At 43.5% G+C, this 21588-nt stretch overlaps 3 protein-coding genes across 3 annotated transcripts; 2 read left to right on the top strand and 1 right to left on the bottom strand.

Moving 5' to 3' along the window:
- Positions 1 to 403: 403 nt before the first annotated feature.
- Positions 404 to 1897, top strand: LOC108022310 (lysosomal aspartic protease). The gene has a single exon (XM_017091170.3). It carries the CDS (start codon positions 484 to 486, stop codon positions 1696 to 1698), a length of 1215 nt encoding a protein of 404 aa, XP_016946659.1. The 5' UTR covers positions 404 to 483; the 3' UTR covers positions 1699 to 1897.
- Positions 1898 to 16911: 15014 nt separating this feature from the next.
- LOC108023128 (zinc finger protein 239) lies at positions 16912 to 18588 on the bottom strand. The gene is made up of 3 exons (XM_017092398.3): positions 18348 to 18588; positions 17730 to 18289; positions 16912 to 17325 (listed from the first exon to the last, which is right to left on the bottom strand). Exons 1-3 carry the CDS (start codon positions 18414 to 18416, stop codon positions 17118 to 17120), a joined length of 837 nt encoding a protein of 278 aa, XP_016947887.1. The 5' UTR covers positions 18417 to 18588; the 3' UTR covers positions 16912 to 17117.
- Positions 18589 to 18938: 350 nt separating this feature from the next.
- LOC108023083 (stress-activated map kinase-interacting protein 1) lies at positions 18939 to 21008 on the top strand. The gene has a single exon (XM_017092336.3). The coding sequence runs from the start codon at positions 19068 to 19070 to the stop codon at positions 20787 to 20789; it is 1722 nt and encodes a 573-aa protein (XP_016947825.1). The 5' UTR covers positions 18939 to 19067; the 3' UTR covers positions 20790 to 21008.
- The last annotated feature ends 580 nt before the right edge of the window (positions 21009 to 21588 follow it).

Raw genomic sequence — 21588 nt, 5'->3', positions numbered from 1 at the left:
AGCGCTTTGAATTTAAATCGATAGCCTATTGAACTGGGAAATTAAAAAAGAATATGTTAGTATATCAAATTCGCAATAAGGAGCAATTAAATTGTATTCTGGAGTCTATAAATATTAAAGAGCACATTGCATATTAATTCAATTTGTATTAAATTAAATTAAAATCTAGAGTCTATCAGTTTTAATAAATAATTATTTTTAAAATAAATAGAATAATATTAAAACTAAAAATAAGGAAGATTTAATTTATTGTAAATATACATTTTTTTAATGGGTAACACTAGCTCTCATCCCTTGCTGAGCCATTTGATATCTGAAATCGGAAGCCTGGCATATGCCATGGCAATATTTAAACAGAATTTATTACACAACAAGCATGGAGGGAAGTTTACTTCCCCAATCCACTCACAACTTCGCATCACCGTATCAACTTCCCTTCGCTTTGATATTTCAATAAAAACAGTCACTGTTTTTGATAGAATTATGTGGCTGATTTGTCCGCTGCTTCCGGCGATGCTCCTGCTTCCGGTGCTCCTTCTACATCCCGTCAGTTGCATTCAGTTGCAGCTGTACCGCGTCCCCCTGCGTCGCTTCCCCTCCGCCCGCCATCGCTTCGAGAAGCTGGGCATCCGGATGGACCGACTGCGTTTGAAGTACGCCGAGGAGGTGAGTCATTACCGGGGGGAGTGGGACGCCAAGGTAAAGGTGACGCCGCTGAGCAACTACCTGGACGCCCAGTACTTTGGACCCATCTCGATTGGAACGCCGCCGCAGAGCTTCAAGGTGATTTTTGACACGGGCTCCTCCAATCTCTGGGTGCCCTCGGCCACCTGTGCCTCCTCCATGGTGGCCTGCAGGGTGCACAATCGCTACTACGCCAAGCGGTCGACCAGTCATCAGGCCAGAGGAGACCGCTTTGCCATCCACTACGGCAGCGGCAGTCTCTCGGGATTCCTCTCCACCGACACTGTTCGCGTGGCTGGCCTGGAGATCCGGGACCAGATCTTCGCGGAGGCCACCGAGATGCCGGGTCCCATCTTCCTGGCCGCCAAGTTCGATGGCATCTTTGGCCTAGCCTACCGCAGCATCTCCATGCAGCGGATTAAGCCCCCTTTCTATGCCATGATGGAGCAGGGACTGCTCACAAAACCCATTTTCAGTGTCTACCTGAGCAGGCATGGCGAGGAGGGCGGTGCCATCTTCTTCGGTGGTTCCAATCCGAATTACTACAGTGGCAACTTCACCTACGTCCCGGTCAGCCATCGAGCCTACTGGCAAGTTAGGATGGAGTCGGCCACCATCCGAAATCTGGAGCTGTGTCAGCAGGGCTGCGAGGTGATCATCGACACGGGCACCTCTTTTCTGGCCCTGCCCTACGACCAGGCCATACTCATAAACGAATCGATCGGGGGAACCCCCTCGCAATTTGGCCAGTTTCTGGTGCCCTGCGAAACGGTGGCTACTTTGCCCAAGATCACCTTCACCATGGGTGGTCGCAAGTTCTTCCTCGAGGCGCACGAGTACGTCTTTCGGGACATCTATCAGGATCGAAGGATCTGCTCGTCGGCCTTCATCGCCGTCAACCTGCCTTCGCCCAGTGGACCCCTCTGGATTCTGGGCGATGTCTTCCTGGGCAAGTACTATACGGAGTTCGACATGGAGAGGCATCGCATTGGTTTCGCCGACGCCAGGAGCTGAGGCTATGTATGCTGTTTGATGTGCTTCTTGTTATTCCACCGACTGGTTGCCATAACACGCGGAAAATACTGAAAGAAAAGGGAAAACAAGCTGGCCTTCTAAGCTGCTGATTGCCGAGTACCCTTAAGATACTTTTTTTATCTTTTTTATATTACCTATTTGTTAATATTTTATTATTAAAATAGTGTTAAGTATATTTCTTAAATTTGCAGAGCAAAGAGGGTGGAAAAAAATGGGTTAAGGTCTAATGATATGCAAAATTGAAGGTATTCTTAAGGGAAAATACTGTTTTATGATAGATTTTTCAAACGAATGGTTAAGCTACATTTTAATTAAATTTAAGATTTTTATTTATTTGGAATTTTAAATACCCAATATACCCCTAATCTTAAAGAGTATCCCCGAATTTTTGTTAGCAAGCTGTTGCTATTTTTGGTCGCGTGTACGTCATCCTATTTGGAACAATGTTTGTGGCAGGAATAGGGGAATTTAGAAGCAAGGGAATCCGTGCCGAGGAAGACAGAAATCAAAACAGAATTTTATTATTTTATTACCTGCTGCTCCTTTTTCCGCCTGCCATGCATTAGTCCCCTTCGAATGGCTTTCCGTTTTTCCCCCCAGAAAATTTTGTGTGGGCGGAAGCTAATCAAAAAAATCGCTTGCAGCCAGTGCGGGTCGATAGGAACTGAGGGCTGAGAGGAAAAAGGACGAGGAAACGAGAAAGATGAGTTCCCTGGGCGCAGTGAGGATGTAATTGATTCCCTGGAAAAACAATGTCTCCTTTGTCTCTCTGAATTCCCTCGACGGCGCCGCTTCTGGCGGTTTTTCACTGCTGCCTTCAACGCAAATTGTGGGCTTTAAAAAATTAAATAAATAGCTTTAAGTTTACGAGTGACGCGTTGCGTTTGTATTCAAATTCCCAGCCGCGGTCGCGATATCCTTCCGGATGCTTTAGAGTTTTCCAGCGAGTTTTACGAGCTGTCTCAAAAATTACAAATACCGCGTAGGCTTTTGCCTTCGTGGGTTGTTTGTATTGCCAGAGAAACAGCAAAGTATACTTGTATTTGAAAAGAGAAGTATAGACAATAGTTATACATATTATATAAAATATAATGTCTATTCTACTTAGTTAACTGCTTTATATTTTTTGGTTTTAAAGGGGTTTTGTTTTTTATGTTGTCCCAAGTTTCTAAGAGGTACCTGCAAATCGGAACCTTAAGCTCCAACCCACCCGCTTTATAGTTATTTATATATTTACAAGCAATCTACAATGTATATTTGTGCGAAATGGTGTTGCCGTTTTATGTGCACGCATCGTTGGCCTTTGCGCCGCCAGCTTTTCTTCAGTTTTTCCCATTTTCTTCTTATTTTTTTGGTGGCTGCGGCGACTGGGTTTTTTTTTTATTCTGGCCCGGCACTTTTAACATTGACCTTTCGCCTTCGTTTGCTTTGGCTGGCGGCTTACACGGCCTTTATTGATACTCTCCGGGCGACTTCTTTTGGCCTTTTTATGGCCTCCATTCACTTTCATTCATCGTACAATTTTCCTGCTCTCCCCATTTGTGGTTTTAAAAACTGTTGACTTTGCGGCCCTTTGAATTCCCGCTTTTCTTTTGCAGCAAAACCTGCCTTAACCTACCCTGAACTCCAGGGTACTTCCGTCCCATTCCCTTGGATCCGTTCCTTAATCCCTTCATTGAACCTTCATAACTTGGTGCTCAACAAAGCAAACCGAATTCCTGGTCAGCATTAGTTGCGCAAATATTCGATAATAAATAGCCATTAGCAGCAGCAATTTTCCGGGAGCTAAGCCCAGCAGTAAAGCGATTCCAGAATGCCAGCTTTCCGATTAAATAAAACAGGCTAAGAGCCTCTCGAAACAGTTTGAAGGACTGAGAGGACTGTAGTTGTGGCCATTTAAATGCTAAGCCAGCCGACGAGCTATGGGGATTCTCTGCCGGCTTTATAGAGCTGTTTCAACCGAGTTGTGCAATGTGCTGGATGGCAGCAAAAACTCCGGAACTCTGGCATCCTGGCAGTGTGAAAAATGCAACGAGGCGGTGCAGCGATTCACTCGTTAAGTGGCCTTTGCACAATCAACTGGGTGGCGCTAACAAGTGCAACACACAGAGTTTGCCTCCTTTGGCAGACGTCAAAGCTGTTTGCGTTCGCCAAAAGGTCAAAAGTTTATTTATTCAAGGTGAAAATTCATTCACCGCTGGAGGATAGATCCCTAAAATACGTTTCTCATTTAGGCAGGGGAATTTAGAAGTTCAGAACTACTTTTAACTGGCATTAAATATTTATTTATAAGCAGAGAAAACGAATCAAATATTGATGAACCACTTTTTAACAAATATAAATACCGGACTATTTACCAGCTTTATTATTGTTATTTCCTTCTAGCTATAATTGTACCAAAAAAAAACAAATGCAACATGAAATGAACACAAAATGTTCAAATGAAATGGATTTTGCCTACCATTGTGTGTCATGTGCAAGAATTTGATATGAATATATTAAAAAAAAGGAGTATCTCTTTGGAAGCATTTTATCATTGTGTTGTTACGAAAAAAATTGAGCCGAAAAAAATCCAATAAAGTTTAATAAAAATCGGAAGCTTTGAAGAGGTAATTGAGAAACGGCAACGCGTGGAGCCCACTCGAAGAGGATGTCCACAAAAGTCCTTCAATTGGTAGTCAACCAAACGATTGCCATGGCGAAACGGGAGTAATTGGCCAAACAAATGCCCTAAACCGAAGTTGAAGACTCCTTTAGTGGCAGGTCCTTGCTGCTCATTTGCCCATGTCCTGGGAGATAGCCAGGAAAGTGGGGGAGCCAGGCCAAAGGACCAGATAATCATCACAAAAGGACCCACTGCCATCGCCAGAAACGGGGACAAAAACCCGCAGAATTAAATCATTCGTTAAGATTATGCGTACAATCTCGGCCCGGCAGAGTTGGCCTCCCGCCATTACCATGCAAATTTAGTGCCCTCCCACTTGGATGTTTTTATTAAATTCCTCATGGCCAGCCGGCCCGCAATGCCGGCCCCGGCCTAATGACGCTCAAAACCGGGCTAATGAGTCAATAAGGCAATTTGCCCGGACACAGGACCTGTCGTCCATGCATGCCCCAAAGTTGTTATGCCACTTAATTACTTTAATATGACGTTTTGTGTGGTCTGTTATGACAGTTGAGAGTGGGGGCCGTGGCCTCTCCATCAGGATATTTAAACTAGCCCCGGCCTGCTGGGCCTGTCGTTTGTTTTGCCAGGCACTTTGACACCCACCACCGGACATGTGCGTGCCGCTCGATTTGCCAGGACATGCGGTCTGGGCCCAGGACATGGACACCTGCATTGCCAATGCCAATTACTCGCCGGGCAATAGCAATTAATTTCGGGTGTGTGCTCGGTAAGCCGGAAAATGAAAACAAATATCTTAGAACCAATCCAAGTCGAAGTTTCCAAAGCCGAAATGGGCGGCCAACCCAGTTTGGCAACAAACCTCATAAAAACTCGGTTTCAACTTTGAACTTTTGTAATTAGAAATTCGATCACGATGCAATTCTGAGCCAGGAACATGCATTTATTGTTTTGGATTTCGAATTTTCAATAAAACGAAAGTTTTCTTTACCAAAATTGCACTTTGCTAGGAAACTAGACTGCTATTTTATATACAAAAGGTATTTGGTTTCATGGCAAAAGTACATTTTTCATAAATAAAGAGTTGTACTCCAAAATAGTTAATTTGCAAACAAAATATATAGAGAGAGATGGGGTTCACAAAACTAGTTAGAAAACTATTGATTTAGTTTTGTACTGAAGTTATTTTTCTTAAATAGTACCTAAAAATCATTTATGGTACTTATATGCCTGATTTACTTAAGTTAAGAACCATGTCAATTGAGCTGCCTCGAGATTCTTGAACACTTAAAGACTGATCTCTTTATAGTGGCCCTAAAGAAGGACACTCATATGCTGTGACTCGTACAAATGTACTTACACATGTTGAGCGCCTAGATGAGGGCAAACATAATGGTCGGGATCATTTATCAAATATCCTTTGTGTCTGCCAGGCAAACATTAATCTAAACGTCCTGCGAGTGGGTTAGGCCATCAGTTTGAGCAGCCAGCCGCAGCCATTACCGGGAACTCCTTGAGCAGCCCTCGAAGCCATTGAAAATGGCGCTGCCACAATACATTTTGTGTTAAGTAAGATTGCTATTCGCCCTATTGCCACGCCCCCGGCCCCGGCCCCTCTCTCTGAGCCCAAAAAAGTTTCAGTTTCGGTGCTCAAGACGGGTTCTTTAGTTTCAAGGACGCACATCCTTCCAACCAGTCACTTGGCCACTAATCCCTGATGGCAGACGCGCGAAACCCTGTCATTTTTAACACATTACACATACGCCGTGTGGGCCGCCCCATTGTTTGGCTTGCTGTCGCGTCTTAAACGTTCGATTTGGCTGAAAACGTGACAATGTTAACGCGAAATTACCTCTTGAGTGGGGACAATAAATGCAGTAAATACTGGCTGGTAGCTCTTAAAGTCTGCAATTGAATCGACAAGGCTGAATGAAATGAAATCTGCAGTGACTTAATGGGTAATTATCTCCGGCAATTATTTGCAGAAAACGCCATTTCGAATTCATTGTTGCACACTGGGTTATATCTTCATTAAAAAGTAACTACCCAGGGGGGTAAATCCTCTTTAAAGTGTCATAAAGAAAGGCCTGCCTTCTATTCTGTTTGTTGTGAGAAAACATCGAGTGCCCCGTGTCACATCTGTCGCTTCCACACAGGCTGTGTGACATGCATACTAATTAGGGCGTCCTGGGCTCAGCTCCTGGGCCAGATCCCGGAGCCCTGGGCCGCTTAAAATGGATTTGGCCAAAAAGCGCTGAATAATAAACCTAATCAGCCGTCAAGTCAAGTCGACTACCGAGCCACTGGCTTAGGGGCGGAAATTTGAATTTGAATTTGAATGCGAACTGTTTCGAGTGCGACGCAATTCGAGTTGGCAAACTGCTGGCAGTTGGCAGTTGGCAGCCGCTAATTTAGTACTTAACCAGCTTGCATTATTTTCCCGCCCTTCCCTTTCGCACATTCAATTTAGCATTCGCCGAAACCCAATTCCCCAGCTGTCCATCAAACAATTATGCCAGAAGTGCATAATTAAGTACGGAAAAGCTTTTCATATGGGTGGAATTTTAACAGGCAGCAATACTCCGCCATTTCAGTGTCCTTCGAATGCATGTGGGTGTCTCTCTGCCACTTTGTTTGCACAACTGGCTCTGCAAAAAGAAGAAGTTTTCTGGCGCCTCCCTTTCCAAAAAAAGGCCAAAGTCATCCTCAGTTCGGCTCTGAGCTCCGCTGATATTTATGAAATCGAAAAAGTTGCAACACCCTGGTCAAGGTAAACGAGCCTTCCTATTTTTTTTTGGAAATATAAAAAAGTAAGAGCTATAGAACTAATTGAAATGGGAAAAGGCCTCGAGGAATTCCCTTGGGCAGGAGCCAAAACTTTAGAAAGCGCTTCGTGATTTATAGGCCACAGCCAGCTTATTTCGAGTCATGCATCTTAATGGGTTAACCACAGGCCACTAAACCACTGGAATTCTATTTGAGATCTGCTCAGCAATTCAAATGGAGTGACCGCCGGCAGAAGGGTGAAGGGTTGTCTGGGTGCTTGAACGGATGGGCGGGGCAATGAGTGGCCTGCAGTTTGATTTATGCACCCTGCACTTTTGACAAAGTGTTTGCCATCGGACGACTGTCTTTTGTCCCATCTCTCCATCAGCTGCCAAGCCAGGATTCAGTCAACCGAAAGAAAGGAAGACTATGTAGGAGGGATTATGGATCTGGGTTCCAACTGGGAAATACACTTTTGGCTGGGGTGGCTTGAATTTCAGTTATAACTGATTGGCCTAAAATGTTTCTTTGAACTTGATTGATTAAAATCCTTAATAGAAAGCTATAATCCATCGTATATTTTTAACTTACATTTTTAAAGTATATTGTAACTAGAAAACTAAAAAGGAGTATGAAATATTTGAACCTCTTTAATTATACAAACCAATTTAATTGGTTGGATTTTTATTTTAGGATACTTATTGTGACTAGTTATATAAATTATTCTCATAATAAGGTTTAATAATATTAATATTAATTCTTAAGATTTTTTTTAATTTCACATGTTGTTTATCTTCAACTGCTGAAATGTGTTTCGTTACTTGATCAGCAGAGTTCGCGGTGCGTATACGCAATAAAATTTTTTAAGGCAGAAGGAAACTACAAGTGAAAATCTCTAATTTATCCCATAAATATATATATTTAACTGCTAAACCTTTGGATATAACAACCAGTCTCATTCAGAGAGCATTGGCTCAGGCAAATGCCAACTTCCGACCATTGACTTTGCCGATTGCCCATTGTCGAGCCAGCAGCTGCTCCTCGGGCGACTCTTGAATGCGGAATCCTCGGAATACAGGATGCCCGCACAGTGAAGCCTGCTCGTGCATGGACTCGAAATGGCTCTGGGAATGACCACGTCCCTGCGGTGTTTCGAGTTTCTCGCTTGCCTGCTTACATTGAATTATGTTGTGCACACAATAAACACAAAGTGTGCTCTTTCTCGAGCGACTCCACCTGAGAAAGGCACGGTGGAAATATGGTACATTGTGTTATTATCAAGAGATAAGAAGTTTCCTCTCCTTGTAACCTGTACAGCATACTTCTTATTTCCGTCATCCGGCTCCTTTGTTTGTTGTGAAAGTTTTCCTGCTTTTGACAAGCAAATTTGTTGGACATAACAAAAGAAAAGTGATGGCAGAGGAAAAACTTATTGGTCACTCAGTAACCGCAAAGTGTGTGATGAAAACTGCCGGCAACTTTGGGGCAAACAGTGAAGGGAATATAATTAAGTTGTTAGCAAGTAGTGTGTTCGCCTTGATAGGCTGTGATGCCCACCTTTGGGAGAGGAATTCAATTTCCATTAAATTAACCATCCGCTTGACTGACGCAGTAATGCAGCCGACGAAGCGCAATGATTAATGAAAACTCGCTAATTAAAATGGCAAACAATTGTTTGGACCAAGTGTCGGTAATTACTCTTATTAGGAGAGCTTTAATCGAAAAACCCATTGTGGAGTGACATTAAAAATGCAATGAAAATGAGCGTCGAGGAGGAAAAGCGGGTAAAAATAAATCCATGCCGGCGAGGGGAGCCAGTAGCCTTTCTCCAGGGAGTCTCCCTTTGCTCGGCATGGCCCACATTGCCGCCCTCGCTTTTCCTTCCATCCCTCTCGCTTTCACTCTCTTCGCCTCCTTCTCACACCGTATTTCCCTCTCCTTCTCCCTTGGCGGAGCAACTTTTAATTTGCGAAATTTGTTGCAGATTTTTTGATGATTTTTGTTGTTATTTCCCTTTGTTGCTCGCCGAGTTTCAGAACGAGTTCTGCAACTGTCGAGAGAATAATTTCCCAGCTATTAGAATATGCAAAGCCCTTCAGAAATGTACACCACACAGAGAACAATACTTGACACTTTTTGATGAAATCTCCCCCAAACGAAAGTTAAATGCGTATGACATTTTTAATTAAGATGAAAGCAGGAAATAATGAGTGGGGCCTACTTTTATGAGTGATATTTCCTTTCGTCCTCAAAATGATTACCCTTTTGTATAAAGTTATAAGAAAATTTAAAATTTACAGAAGCAATAATTCAGTGATACCTTCAAGACACTTTCTAATATATTCCCCAATTTCATTAACTTCACTTTTATCTTATCTTGTAGATAAAAAATATCTTTCAAGCAAAAAAAAAATAAATAACCCTTAACTTCCATGGTCACCTAAATATTTCTCTTTCATATACCGAGTTATGAGTTATTTATGTAAACTTTTTAGGATACTAGAAGATAAAATATTTATGCTTTAAAGTTCCCAAAATTAAAATGGAATACCGAGACACTCTAGAACGAATTCCCCAACTTCATTAACCGCCGGCAGGCAATCAAAATCGAATCAAATCCCCGGCTAGTTTCCACACAAGTGATTAACTTTGATCGGGCCCCGGTACTCGGGATGGCTGCCCGGAAACTCCCCTCCATGATAAACGAGTGGAAGTGCTCCAGTCAGGGCCAAAGTGGCCCTCGAACTGGCATGGATTCAGCCAAGCATATTGTTGGCCATCAAAAATGACAAACAAATTTTGCATCGATGGAAATGTTTGATGTGCAAATCCCAAGAGTTTTGGCAGCCCAACCACACTCACACACTCTGACACAGGATATTTGGTTTGCGGTGGGGAAAATGCCGAGTAAGATGCTCCATTTTCATTTACAAATCGTGTGCGAAAATTGTGGAAAGCTTTCTCTGTCTCTCTGGCAAATGGACTCGCATGTGTGGCTTCCTGGAGTTCCCTCGCATTTAAACGACTCGCATTTAGTTCCACATCAACGGCAGCTGACAATGAATTCCCGCTTTTAGACAGCCGTAAAATATTTGCGGCAATCAACAAAACCACATTGAAGTTGCGCTCTTTTTGTACTCATTACTCGTAGAGTTAGGGGTATATTCGATTTGACGCACATTCAAACTATGAAAGCTAGAAATTTGGGCTTAGGCAAGCAGATTCTAGAGGTTCTTGCGCAGCGTGCCTGCAGCTCCTTTGCACTCCCCTTAGCTCATCAAGGGGTATCTGATAGTCGAGCCATCGACAAAAGCTTTCCCGCTTATTTTTTGGGGTTTCTCGGTTTTTTTCGGGTTACTTGGAGAGTTGGGGGTACAAAGTGTCTGCAATTTCCGCCTAGATATTAGAAATGCGGCTGCGAAATTGAAATATTCTTGGGCTTACCTAGGCTCTCTCCACATGCTCCGCCGGCTTAGGCCATAAATCTTGGCCTAAGCTTGAGCCGTGGCTCATGGACTCATGTGTCGGGGACTCCTTTCCCTTAATGGCCGAACAAATTTATTTATTTAAAATTATCCCCCCAACAAAGTGTGCTCTTTGTCATTGCCAAAAGCCTCTGTTCGTTTGGAAATTTATGCAAACGCCGACCGAAATAGAATGTAAACACTCGAAATTGAATTTTAATAATACTGCGCCAGCAAAGGAGAATCAAATGAAATATTTAATGAGACATTAATGCGCCGTAAACTCGTTTCTAATTGGAGTCGACGACTCTGGTCGAGTATTTGTAATTTTGGCTTTTTGTTTTATTTACTTTGCTTTTTTGGAGGTGCTTTTGGCCGCCAGGAGCATATTGAAAGGGGGTGGACTTGTCTGCTCCACTGGCCTGCTACGCTGCTCATATTTGAATATATATTAAATTCGATGTGGCCTTCATTTTAAATTCAAATCAATGGCGCAATCTACCCCGAGAAAAGCGAGCAGGCTAATCAATATTTTCGAGAGAAAAAACATATTGGCAGAAAACAAAAAATACAAGAAATCATGAGAAAATTGTCGGCTGCAGGGAAATGGAATCACACTTCTCGCCTGGCATGCATCATAAATAGTCGGATGCATTTTAAATTTTCTCTCCCCCATCAACTTTAATGTCTTTTCCTTGCCGGCACAGCTGGGCCCATGCGGCGTATGCGTAATAAGGACTTGCAGGCAATTCCGGAGCAGCAGTACATAGCAAGTTCTAATCAAAATGGCAAACAGCTTGTGCAACCGATGAACAAAGCGGATAATGGAGAAACTTTACCACATGCACAAAGAACCACAATTAGTAGTGCTGTACCTAAGGATACGCCCACCAAACACTTGCAGAAAGGATGCGACGAGACAAGGCACTTAAATTGCAGCAACAATCGGATCAAATTGGCAACAAGGATATGCAGGGAAGAGTGCCAGATCCGGCTCTTCATTCCCACTGACAACTAAAGTGTTCAAAGGCTGCGAACCTCACGTTCCTAGATACCTACAATTTTCCTTAAAAGTTTCCGGTAGGTAGGAGGTTTGTATTATTTATAACAATAAAGTTTTCTGGTTTACATAAAGTATTTGCCTGTCACATAGCAACACTGGTAAAAAAGTTATGTTAAATCCATAAATCGATTTGCATCCTTAGAGGTTTTTTGGCTTACATAAAATATTTGCCTGTCAATGTAAAAAAATGTAAATATTACAGCTAAGATTTTCAAACATTGCGGCTTCTATAAATTTTAACTATGGTAAACTCAACCAATATTATTACAACAATTTTTTGTAAGAGAATATTTTTTACAAAATTAAAAAGGCATTAATTCTCGAGTAATATTATCCATCTTGGTTTAAATTTAAAGTTAATTTATATATATAGCATTTAATATTTTCCCACCCTCATTTAAATATTTTTAATTAAAATATGAAATTATGAATTTATTTTCCAGACATTTATTTAACTGTCCTACTTTTTGTATCTCTGAAGAATGTAGGACTCTTAAGCTTTGGCATTCATAACCACCCAGGGACAGCGACTATAAATAAACACAGCTCAGAACGTGGGGAAGTGCTTGTACTTGTAGGCTAATCTATTACACAATTACTGAATTTACCCTTCTCTTGCCAACTGTCACAGGTATTTTATCTTCGGAATGGCCAACTGGCGAAGGAATGCAGTAGCTCATCAAATATTTATGGCCGGGGAGACCGGATGACCCGGCTTTGCTTTGATATGCAAAGGCAGTCCAGGGACAGGACACACGGAAGCAGAAATTTAATTTTCACATTGGCAGCGAGTGGAAACGCGTGTTCGGGGCTTTAAGCTTATGAATAAAGTGCATTTAATAACTGCTGACCTAATTTATGCGGGCCCCAATCAGACGACCGCCCACCGGTCATTTGCATTCGCTGCGGACCAACAGCTTGGGGCCATGGTTCACGCTTGGTTTCAATTTGTGCTCAATAGCGAACCCTGCAACGTGGCAGGGAAATTACAACACATCGTATCTGCGTATGGGGTGTGGGGCCGCCGGCATGTGTCGACATTTGCACTATTTAAACGCACATAAATTTCCATTATCCCGGCGGGATTTATGCCCATTGTCTGAGCACGTTCGGCTCCAACACTTTTCTCTTCGTTTGCGGCCCAAAATGGTCAGCAATAAAATGGGTAACATCCTAACTAAACAAGCGTAACTCAACGCCTCTGATGAGCCATCATTTCCAGATCCATCCCATCCCTTCCCCTTGCCCTACTGTCAACCCAGTTTATTTCACGCCATCTGTGGATTGTTTAAACATACTGACAGACGGAGGGACTGAAGTCATAACCAATTCCCGCTTGATTACGCCCGGTGTCTGTGGAGGCTCCCAAAATGCCTACTCATGGCAATTATAATGGCCCGAGTGTCACAATGGAGCTAAGCCAGTGACGGTGTTTGGATCCTACACGATTCTATACGGAAAGAAATTTGTTCTCAAGTTAGGAAAATTAAGCTGGGATCTTTTGGTTACATCTTAGAATTCTTAATTAAAAAAAAAAAAATATTTTTAGTGCCAATCAAAGCCTGGAATTAAGAATTCTAATATACATTGATATTGTTTGTATCCGAACGATCCTAAAAAGAAATAAATTCATTTTAAACTAATGTAAATTTGTAAGGATCTGTAATATAGTTACTTTATTATATTTCATTGTCTTCAATTGCACACCTATTCTCTTTTGTCATTAAAAGTAATATTACTCATACGACGTGTTTGTCTAGTTGTGCCCAATTTAAACGTGTTACAAACTATTTATGATTAATACTTAAAGTTCAGACACACAAAACTAATTTAAACACAATTTTTGGGTTTTACACAATCCAAAACAAAATCAAGTTTGGTTAAAATATTGAAATACTTAATACCTTAAGGATTTTAAACATTTGGTTTACTTATTTTACAAGCAGAATACACATTTTATGTTTTGGAAGCATAGCCTATTGTCATATATAACTTCAATTTTAAATATTTTGACCCAATTATTCCATAGGAATTTATAAAAAGGTGCTTTAGAAACAAAGCAATCTTTTATAGATGGTAATTAAAATGTAAACTGATTTTCGGGGAGTGTATTGACACACCTTTTCCGTAGCTCTGCCCGTTGGGTGTTCGTCACATTTCCGAAATTAACCTGGCCGAAACCACCCACACACGCACAGTCACAGTCGAAAGGCGTTAGTTTAAGCGGCTTGCGTGTTTGACAGCCGCCGTGCATATGTGTGCGTTAACCATTTCTATTGCCTATCTGTGGGGGTTGTGGGTGGTTGGGCGGTTTGAGCCCCACATGGACACCCGGCAGACACGCCGTCTGTGGGTGTCACGTTTCGCCAGCCAAAAACCTCCGCTGTGAGTGGCATACGCAAAATAGCACTAACAAAACAATGCCAAAGCCACTATACATAGTATAAATATATGTTTTTGGCCCAAATGGGTCGCCCGACATGGCAATGACTTCATTTGGATAGATTTCAGGATACGCTGCCATTGGAAAAGCATAGAATCAAATGGCAAAATTCAGCAATTTTAGAGCCAATAAAATTCAATTGGCCGTTGGGCAAATGTCTAATTGTGGCACAGAGCAGCGAATCTAGGGGTAAATGCAATTGGCAGCTCCATTGCAAATGTAAAACTCAATTACTCGTTGGTGCGGCTGATGTTGCTCCGGTTGCAGTGGCAGTCCCGCCAGCAACACGCATGTGATTCCCCCGTTTTCTGCCGCTGACATGCTCGTTTGGCCAGCCACTTGGTGGCCATAATGTGCGGTCAGAGCAGCACCACAGCAGCAGCAGCAGCAGCAACTTCAACGGCGACAGCAGCAACATAAACGACACCGCAGCAACACCCGCAGCACAGGAGCAACATGAAAAGCAACGACTGCTTGAGCTGCCTTCTGTGGCTTTCTACACTCGCTGCCGCTGACTTGGCCAACAGTTTGTGGCCTCGTCTTCTACTTGTTAGCCAAGAAGCGACGAGGAGCACAGCTCTGATAATGGTAATGGTGATGATGGCTGGATATGGAGCAGTTGCCAAATCAATTTAGGACATGCGGGTGGCCTTGCGGGAATGTCAGAGAGAAGGAAAATCTCGATCTCGAATGGAAATTGGCTTTTTAGAATGGAGACTTTTCACAGGAAGCAGAAGAAAACCATTGCCTAACCCCAGGCGTTGGCCTTAATGACTCAACTGCGTGTACAAAACTGATGATGCTGTTTGCCTTTGTCAACTTGTTTGGTTGAGGGTGGCAAAAAAAAAGGAGGAGAAACCAGAACTCATTAACCCTGGCTGACGTCATAAATGCCACGCCCCCTAAATGTTTGTGCATCCCAGATTCCAGTGAGATTATTTGCATGCTGTGCACTGCTGAGCAAACAATTGGCAATGAAGATGGGGGGGAGGTCGAAGGGTTGGCCGGGAAACGAACGGTTATTGCCACACAATCTCAATGTGCAAATATTTGGACTGAATAAAAAATAGCACAGAAAACACACACACACAATTTACAATCCCAGTCCGATGCCCATTTGCTCAAAGGGGCGGGGCAAGGGCAGTTATTGATTTTAAGTGAAAACACACTCTCTAAATCTGCGTTAGACATTTAAGCAAAAAAAAGAAAACAATAGAACTGAATACTGAACTTGAACTTCAAAATATAATATTGTTCATCTAGTTCATCTTCAAGTTCAACGTTTTGTTGTACATTTTAAAGAATTAAAGAATATGCTTCTGAGGGCCCACCAACGATTCAAAAAATTACAGGAGTGCAATAATAAAAACTTTTTAAAAGAAATTAAATGTGTATAATAAATAGTTTAGATTCATTTTAGGGTTTGAGAAAATTTAAGCCACCGTAAAAAATAAACTAATTTTAAAAACATATTTTTGAGAGCCCACCCAAAAATTATTTAAATAAGTAAAACATCTGCAAACAAATATTTATCTCTAATGAATATTTAAGAAATGTAAAGTCATCTATTTTAATTGATAATATGATTATATTCCAACAAGAAAATATTTTTTTAATTATATAAAGGAATATAATCTATATATATTTGACTTCAACTCAGGAAGGCTTTCATAAAAAGTTTTTAAAACATATTTAAGAATTTTTAAATAGTTTATATTAATTTTTATTTCCAATAAAATGGAACACACCAAATAATGCCTACAAAGAAATGGGTAAAACACCAACAAATTACAACTAAATCCCTTATACATATACGAAAATATTAAATAGAACTAAAAATTTAATATATTTAAAATCTATCTAAGCAAAATGGCTCTCAACCCCGATGAGGTCAGCTTTCTGTAAATCAGATGCACTTTCTCATTAGCTTTTCTTGACTGAGCAGACTTATGAGCTGAGATCAGGGCCAGGGCAGTTACCATAATAAATTTATAACAAATGACATCGAGCGGTCTAACAAATGTGGACCTATTAGTCCGAGGGCTCCGAGCAGTGACCATTTAGGCAACCGAATGCCAATTGAGCACACACATGCACGGCCAGAAGTTGCGGCAGGACAACGATGTGGACATGAAATATTATTTCCTTGTGCGAGCGGAAGAGTGAGTGCTGGGGAGCCAGATGTATAAATAGTTTGATTTAGTGCCGCTGCTGCTGCGGCTGCAAAAACGATGACTGCGAAAGCCGCAAGGACATGGCCGCAAAGAGCTGAGGATGCTGATAGCAAGGGCCCTGCGATCAATTATGTGCCCCATGACTGGTGGCTTGTAAACATGTCGGGAACGTGCCGTTAATTAGTTTCAATCAAATAGCCGAGAAATCATTGTGGCAGACACATGTACGAGTATGTATAAATTATGGACCTGTCGGGTAAGTCAACTTTTTTTCATCCGTTTCTCAACTTTCATGACGACAATAAGCCGAGGAACCTGACTATTTAGCAACCATATTTGCCACATTAATGACGCAAGAATGTTTTTACAGACAAGCCGGCAAGGGGCAGTTTTACGACTACGGGAAATGTGTCATTAAAGCGACAATTTACGCACTGCGAGGTTTTGGGTCTCCGGAACGAGCAATTGCCATTGATGATGTGACGCGGGAAAATCCGGCAAATATCATACATACATATGCCCATAAAATCGCACATAATAAAGGGTGCAGTTAAAACGTCTTTAGGGCCTGTAAATCGACGAGTTAGCCTGGCTTAACAGCTCGCACAACAATGTAAGCCAAGATCGGGTTGATAAGCCACTGAGGAAGCGAAGGATTCATCGGTATTTTCTGCATATTTATTGCATTTATTGACGTAATTCAATGGAGAACTATGTTGGCCTGCATATATATTCATATTTTTATATTCAATGCAATATTCTTCACAATCTATCTTCCAGACGCAATCGCCGCTATTTGTATGTGTAGGTGTGAGTTGGTTTTTGTGTTTTCGTGGTTTTCTGTTTAACATTATCGCCATTCCTAATGTGTAGTCTCAATTATGATTTCGTGCGTATCCAGATCGGGCACGGCGAACTTCATGGGCAAATAGTCGTCGGGATGCATGTGCGACATCTGGTTCACCTCCAGCTGGGCCCTCTCGTGGTCCTCATGGCACTTGGTCTCGTGCTTTTCGTAGTCAGCGAACGTATCGAATATGGCCCGACACACCATGCACTCAAAAAAGCTTCTGGAAAGGGAATGCAGTTAGTTTGGTAGTTTGAGATTAATAGGTGAATGGAGGTATCATCTATGCAGCTGTTCTATCTTTCCTAATCATCTTATTTTGGCTGGCAAACGATTTAATATAAAAAACTATCACTATAAAGTGAAGAAAAAGTAGTATAAACCCAACAGTATAGAATTGCAATATATTAAGTTGACTGTAGATTGTGATTTTGAGAAACATTTAAATTTGAACTTCTTGTTTTCCTAACCACCCCTTTAAAAATGATTTATGCAGAAGAAGGAATTGCTACCTTATCTACTTTAAGTCTTTTACCTATCATAATCAGTATAGACTATTGAGGTAGGTCTAGATAGATTAATCGATTTAAAGGGCACCTTGATCCTCCAAGACCAACGACTACTTACGGCTTCTGCTCCGCCTCGAGCCGCTCCCTGGCCAGGGCGGCAGCCTGCTGGATGGATGCGGACACGTCCACGTCGACGCCCTCCTTGATGTGCGACTGCAGGTGGCGCTTGAAGTTGGACAGCTGGGTGAAGCCCTTCTCGCAGTAGTTGCACTGGTAGGGCTTGGCATTGAGGTGGCCCAGCTTGTGCTTCTTGAGGTTGACCAGCTGGGAGAAGTACCTGCCGCATCGCTGGCAGCGGAACGGCTTCTCGCCGGTGTGTGTCATCTTGTGGCGCTTCATGTTACTCTGCTGGGTGAAGGACTTGTTGCAGAAGTTGCAGGTGAAGGGCCGCTCCCCGCTGTGCACTGCATAGTGGCGCTGCAGATTCACAGCCTGGGCGAAGGCCTTCGAGCAGATGTTGCACACAAAGGGCCGCACATCGTTGTGCACCTTCATGTGGCGGTCCAGGTTGCCCGAGTTGCAGAAGCTCTTGGCGCACAACTTGCACTCGTAGGTGGTCTTGTTGTGGTTGTGCACCTCCTGCCGGTGCAGCGTCTGGTCCCGCTTGCTCTTGAAGGTCTGCGAATGAGGATAATGGTTAGATCTGGTTTCTAGGACGCATTTCGCAGACACTTACGCGGTCGCAGCGCTTGCAGCTGAACTGGTTGACCACCGTCTCATCGAATTCTACCTCCATGCCCGCCATCTCGGCGCTGGCTAGCACATCGATGCGATCCGACTGGGACTTCTCAATGTGGGCACATCGAAAAACAGCAGGTCGGGCGGCGAAAAACTCACTTTAATTAACTTATTCTGTAATTCTGTAATTTTCGCGTCTAGAAAAAGTCATATGGTGGCCGATATCAGTTGTATCGATAGTTGGGAATGAGGTTGCACCATCGATAACGACGACAGTATTGCCACCACTATCTTTTTGTGGTTGTAATTGGGGTATCCCGAATTATCTTTCATTTATTTGTTAATAAATATTTACTTTAAATTCCAAAAACAAAAAGTTATTTACACAATTATACTGTCACTTAAAAAAAAGTTCTATTTAAATTTAATTTAATTTTAAGTCATACGTTGTCTTCATTACGTCTTTTTAAAATAATAAGAACAACCAATTTCGGATTATAGAAATAGTAGAAATTATAAAATTATAGACATTTTATTTTATTTACAAGCTTTAAATATACATTTAAACAAACATTTTAATTGACTTACTGCCGCGAACCAGTGACTCGTGCCTCAAGCGGTTTCCCGTCTCTAGCCAAAACGCGTTAGTGCTTTTTCCCGAGATGCTGAGATAAATAGAAATTAACTTCGGAAAAGCGATTTTCTTTTGTTTACCACCATGGCCACCTATTCCAATCAGCACTGGCTGCTCTCCCACATTCGCAACTCCTTCATCTCCACGGACGACAGCGGAATGTGCGAGACGGTGATGTTGAGCGATGACATGCCCAAGCACTATTTGCGCAAATTCGGGAACTCCGGCGCTGGAGGAGATCACTACCACAGGAGGAAGTCGAACAAGCCACCGCCCACGGGGGGCGGGCAGACGCCCGAGCGCAACATTCGGCATCCGGATGATCCGCTCCAGGACGTGGACTTCATCTGCTATCCGGGACTGGACCTCAGCGACGACGAGGAGGACATGTCCACGCACTCCTTCGACATTCAAATGTATCCGGAGGTGGGCGCCCACCGCTTCCGCTCCAACACTGCCCAAAAACTGGAGAAACTGGACATTGCAAAGCGGAGGGCGGCGCGCATCAAGAGTATCAACTACCAGGAGGAAGTGCAACCGCCCGACAGCGAGGATTTCTTCAAGCGGAAGGAGGTGCCTCCTAGCAGGACAGAGCCGGTGAAGAAACCAACCAAAAGCAACGAGGACGAGCTGTCGGATGAGGGTGTTCAGAGCCAGCTCACCGAGCAGCTGGCCAAGAGCCCCAAGCAAACCCAGAATCGCTTTATAGAGTTCGCCCGCTTCGATGGCACCTCCCAAGTGGGCATGCAAACGAAAAGAATCAACGTGTATCTGAATATGCTTCCCGAACCGGATCGCAACTATCCGTTGAAGATCTGTGTTCTAGCCACTGCCAAAATCCAGGAGGTCATAGGTTACGTCTGCTACAAGACCTCCTTACAGTATCCCGAGGTTCCTTTAAAGTCCCTGCAGCATTACGCCCTGTACATGACAGAGGATAATGATGACATGGAGGACTTCCCGCCCTTGGACAACCGCGAACCGTGCTCCAAATTTGGCTTCTCCCATCTCACGCTCGCCGAACGTCGGCCTTTGGCTCCGGTGACTCGGGTGGACTACCACGGCCAGCAGGCTACCAAATCCATGACTTCCGAGGATGCGGTGGAGAAGCAAACTGTGGGCGACGCGATTTGCTTGGCTATGCGAACTACGAGTCTAAACGGACAGACGAACGATCCAGGCGAGTCAGGAGGAGCTGGAGGAAGAGACAGTTCGCATGACAATGTAACAGAGTACGAGAAGCGCTTGCTGAACCACAATGACATGCTGGAAGCCCCCATGCACCGGACCTATCGCGTAAACATCATAGACAAGAGGTTCTTCAAAACCGAAGTGACCCTGGGCATCTCCGGCGAGAGGATAGAAATCGATCAATGCAAGAACGCCAAGTTCTGGCCACAGAAAAAACCCGTGTCAACTCCCATCGACTGCGTGGCCTACTGTGACATTGTGGAGCGACGCCAGCTGAAGGCTGTGCTGCGCATCTGGATGAAGTCCAACTCCTCGTCGCCCTCCTTCACCACCGGCTGCACTTCAGCGCCGATCAACGACAGCGTGACCACCCTGAACATGGGAAGCTCCAGCGCGGGCATTGCCCACTCACCCAACAGTCCTGGTCACTCTTCCGGCCTCTTCTCGAGCAGCAATATTCGCTTTAAGCACTACGACTTCGACACGGACATCCACATAGCGCAGCAGATCCAGAACAAGCTGAACTGCATCCTGGAGATGCGATGCAGAGATCTGAGGAGCGAGTTCCTGCTGCAACGCGGACGAAAGTTGGAGAAGCGGCAGCTAAAGTTGTAGTATTTATTCCTATGGCGGCGGCTGCTGCTCGTGTGCCTAGCAGGCGGGCTACTGCCACTGCCGCTGCCACGCCCCCGTCTACGCCTGCGCCTCCTGTTCGATAAGTTGTATTAGTTGCTAACTAAAGATTGTGTTACACATGTTTGCCTAGCCCGTAAGTATTTATTGAACTCACCTAAACTTCGAAGCCCGGTCCTGAAAATAAAAGTGAAAAACCTATTTAAAATGGATGTTAATGTTTATCTTTAGGTATATATCTTAAAGTGTGTGTACTTCCGCCTGGCTGCTGGCGTTTCCAGCGCGATTTCAACGCGATTTGCACGCGTTTTGGCTGTGTCTCTCGATTTTATTTCCGTTTCTCTCGCTCTACTCATTGTAATTGCCCGTAATCAATGTGCAATTAATCTAACAGACGCCCCAGACGGGGACGGGCCTAACGGTTGCCGTATTACTGCATATTGTTTTTAGTTTTGCCATTTATTTTTAGTTTTGCAATGTCAGCGATGAGTGGGTTGGGCTGCGCTGGGCTGGGCTGGATCGCCTGCTAACAGCTGCTGGAGCTGCTGGAGCTGCCGAGAATAATGCCTAACTGTATCGCCGGCTAACAAGCGATTGTAGCCCGCGTTCTAAGGCCAAGGTTAGCGACTCGAAATCACGCCAAAAAGCACGACATTTGAGGCCATTCGTCTGATGTCGATGATGATGCTGCTGCTGCTGTTGGCGTGACCATATCGAGGCAACTGCCAGGTCTCGATTTACGGCCGGTGAATCACTGGAGAGGCAATTCCCCGAGGAAGTG

Source organism: Drosophila biarmipes, chromosome 2R (genome assembly GCF_025231255.1).
Source record: "Drosophila biarmipes strain raj3 chromosome 2R, RU_DBia_V1.1, whole genome shotgun sequence".
Lineage (NCBI taxonomy): Eukaryota > Metazoa > Arthropoda > Insecta > Diptera > Drosophilidae > Drosophila > Drosophila biarmipes.
This window is presented reverse-complemented; position numbering and strand designations above follow the sequence as displayed.

Coding starts and splice junctions, on each gene's coding strand:
- LOC108023128 (XM_017092398.3), bottom strand. CDS start 18,416: ATGGCGGGCATGGAGGTAGAATTCGATGAGACGGTGGTCAACCAGTTC. Junction 18,290..18,347: donor GCTGCAAGCGCTGCGACCGC/GTAAGTGTCTGC, acceptor CCTCATTCGCAG/ACCTTCAAGAGCAAGCGGGA. Junction 17,326..17,729: donor CTCGAGGCGGAGCAGAAGCC/GTAAGTAGTCGT, acceptor TTCCCTTTCCAG/AAGCTTTTTTGAGTGCATGG.
- LOC108022310 (XM_017091170.3), top strand. CDS start 484: ATGTGGCTGATTTGTCCGCTGCTTCCGGCGATGCTCCTGCTTCCGGTG.
- LOC108023083 (XM_017092336.3), top strand. CDS start 19,068: ATGGCCACCTATTCCAATCAGCACTGGCTGCTCTCCCACATTCGCAAC.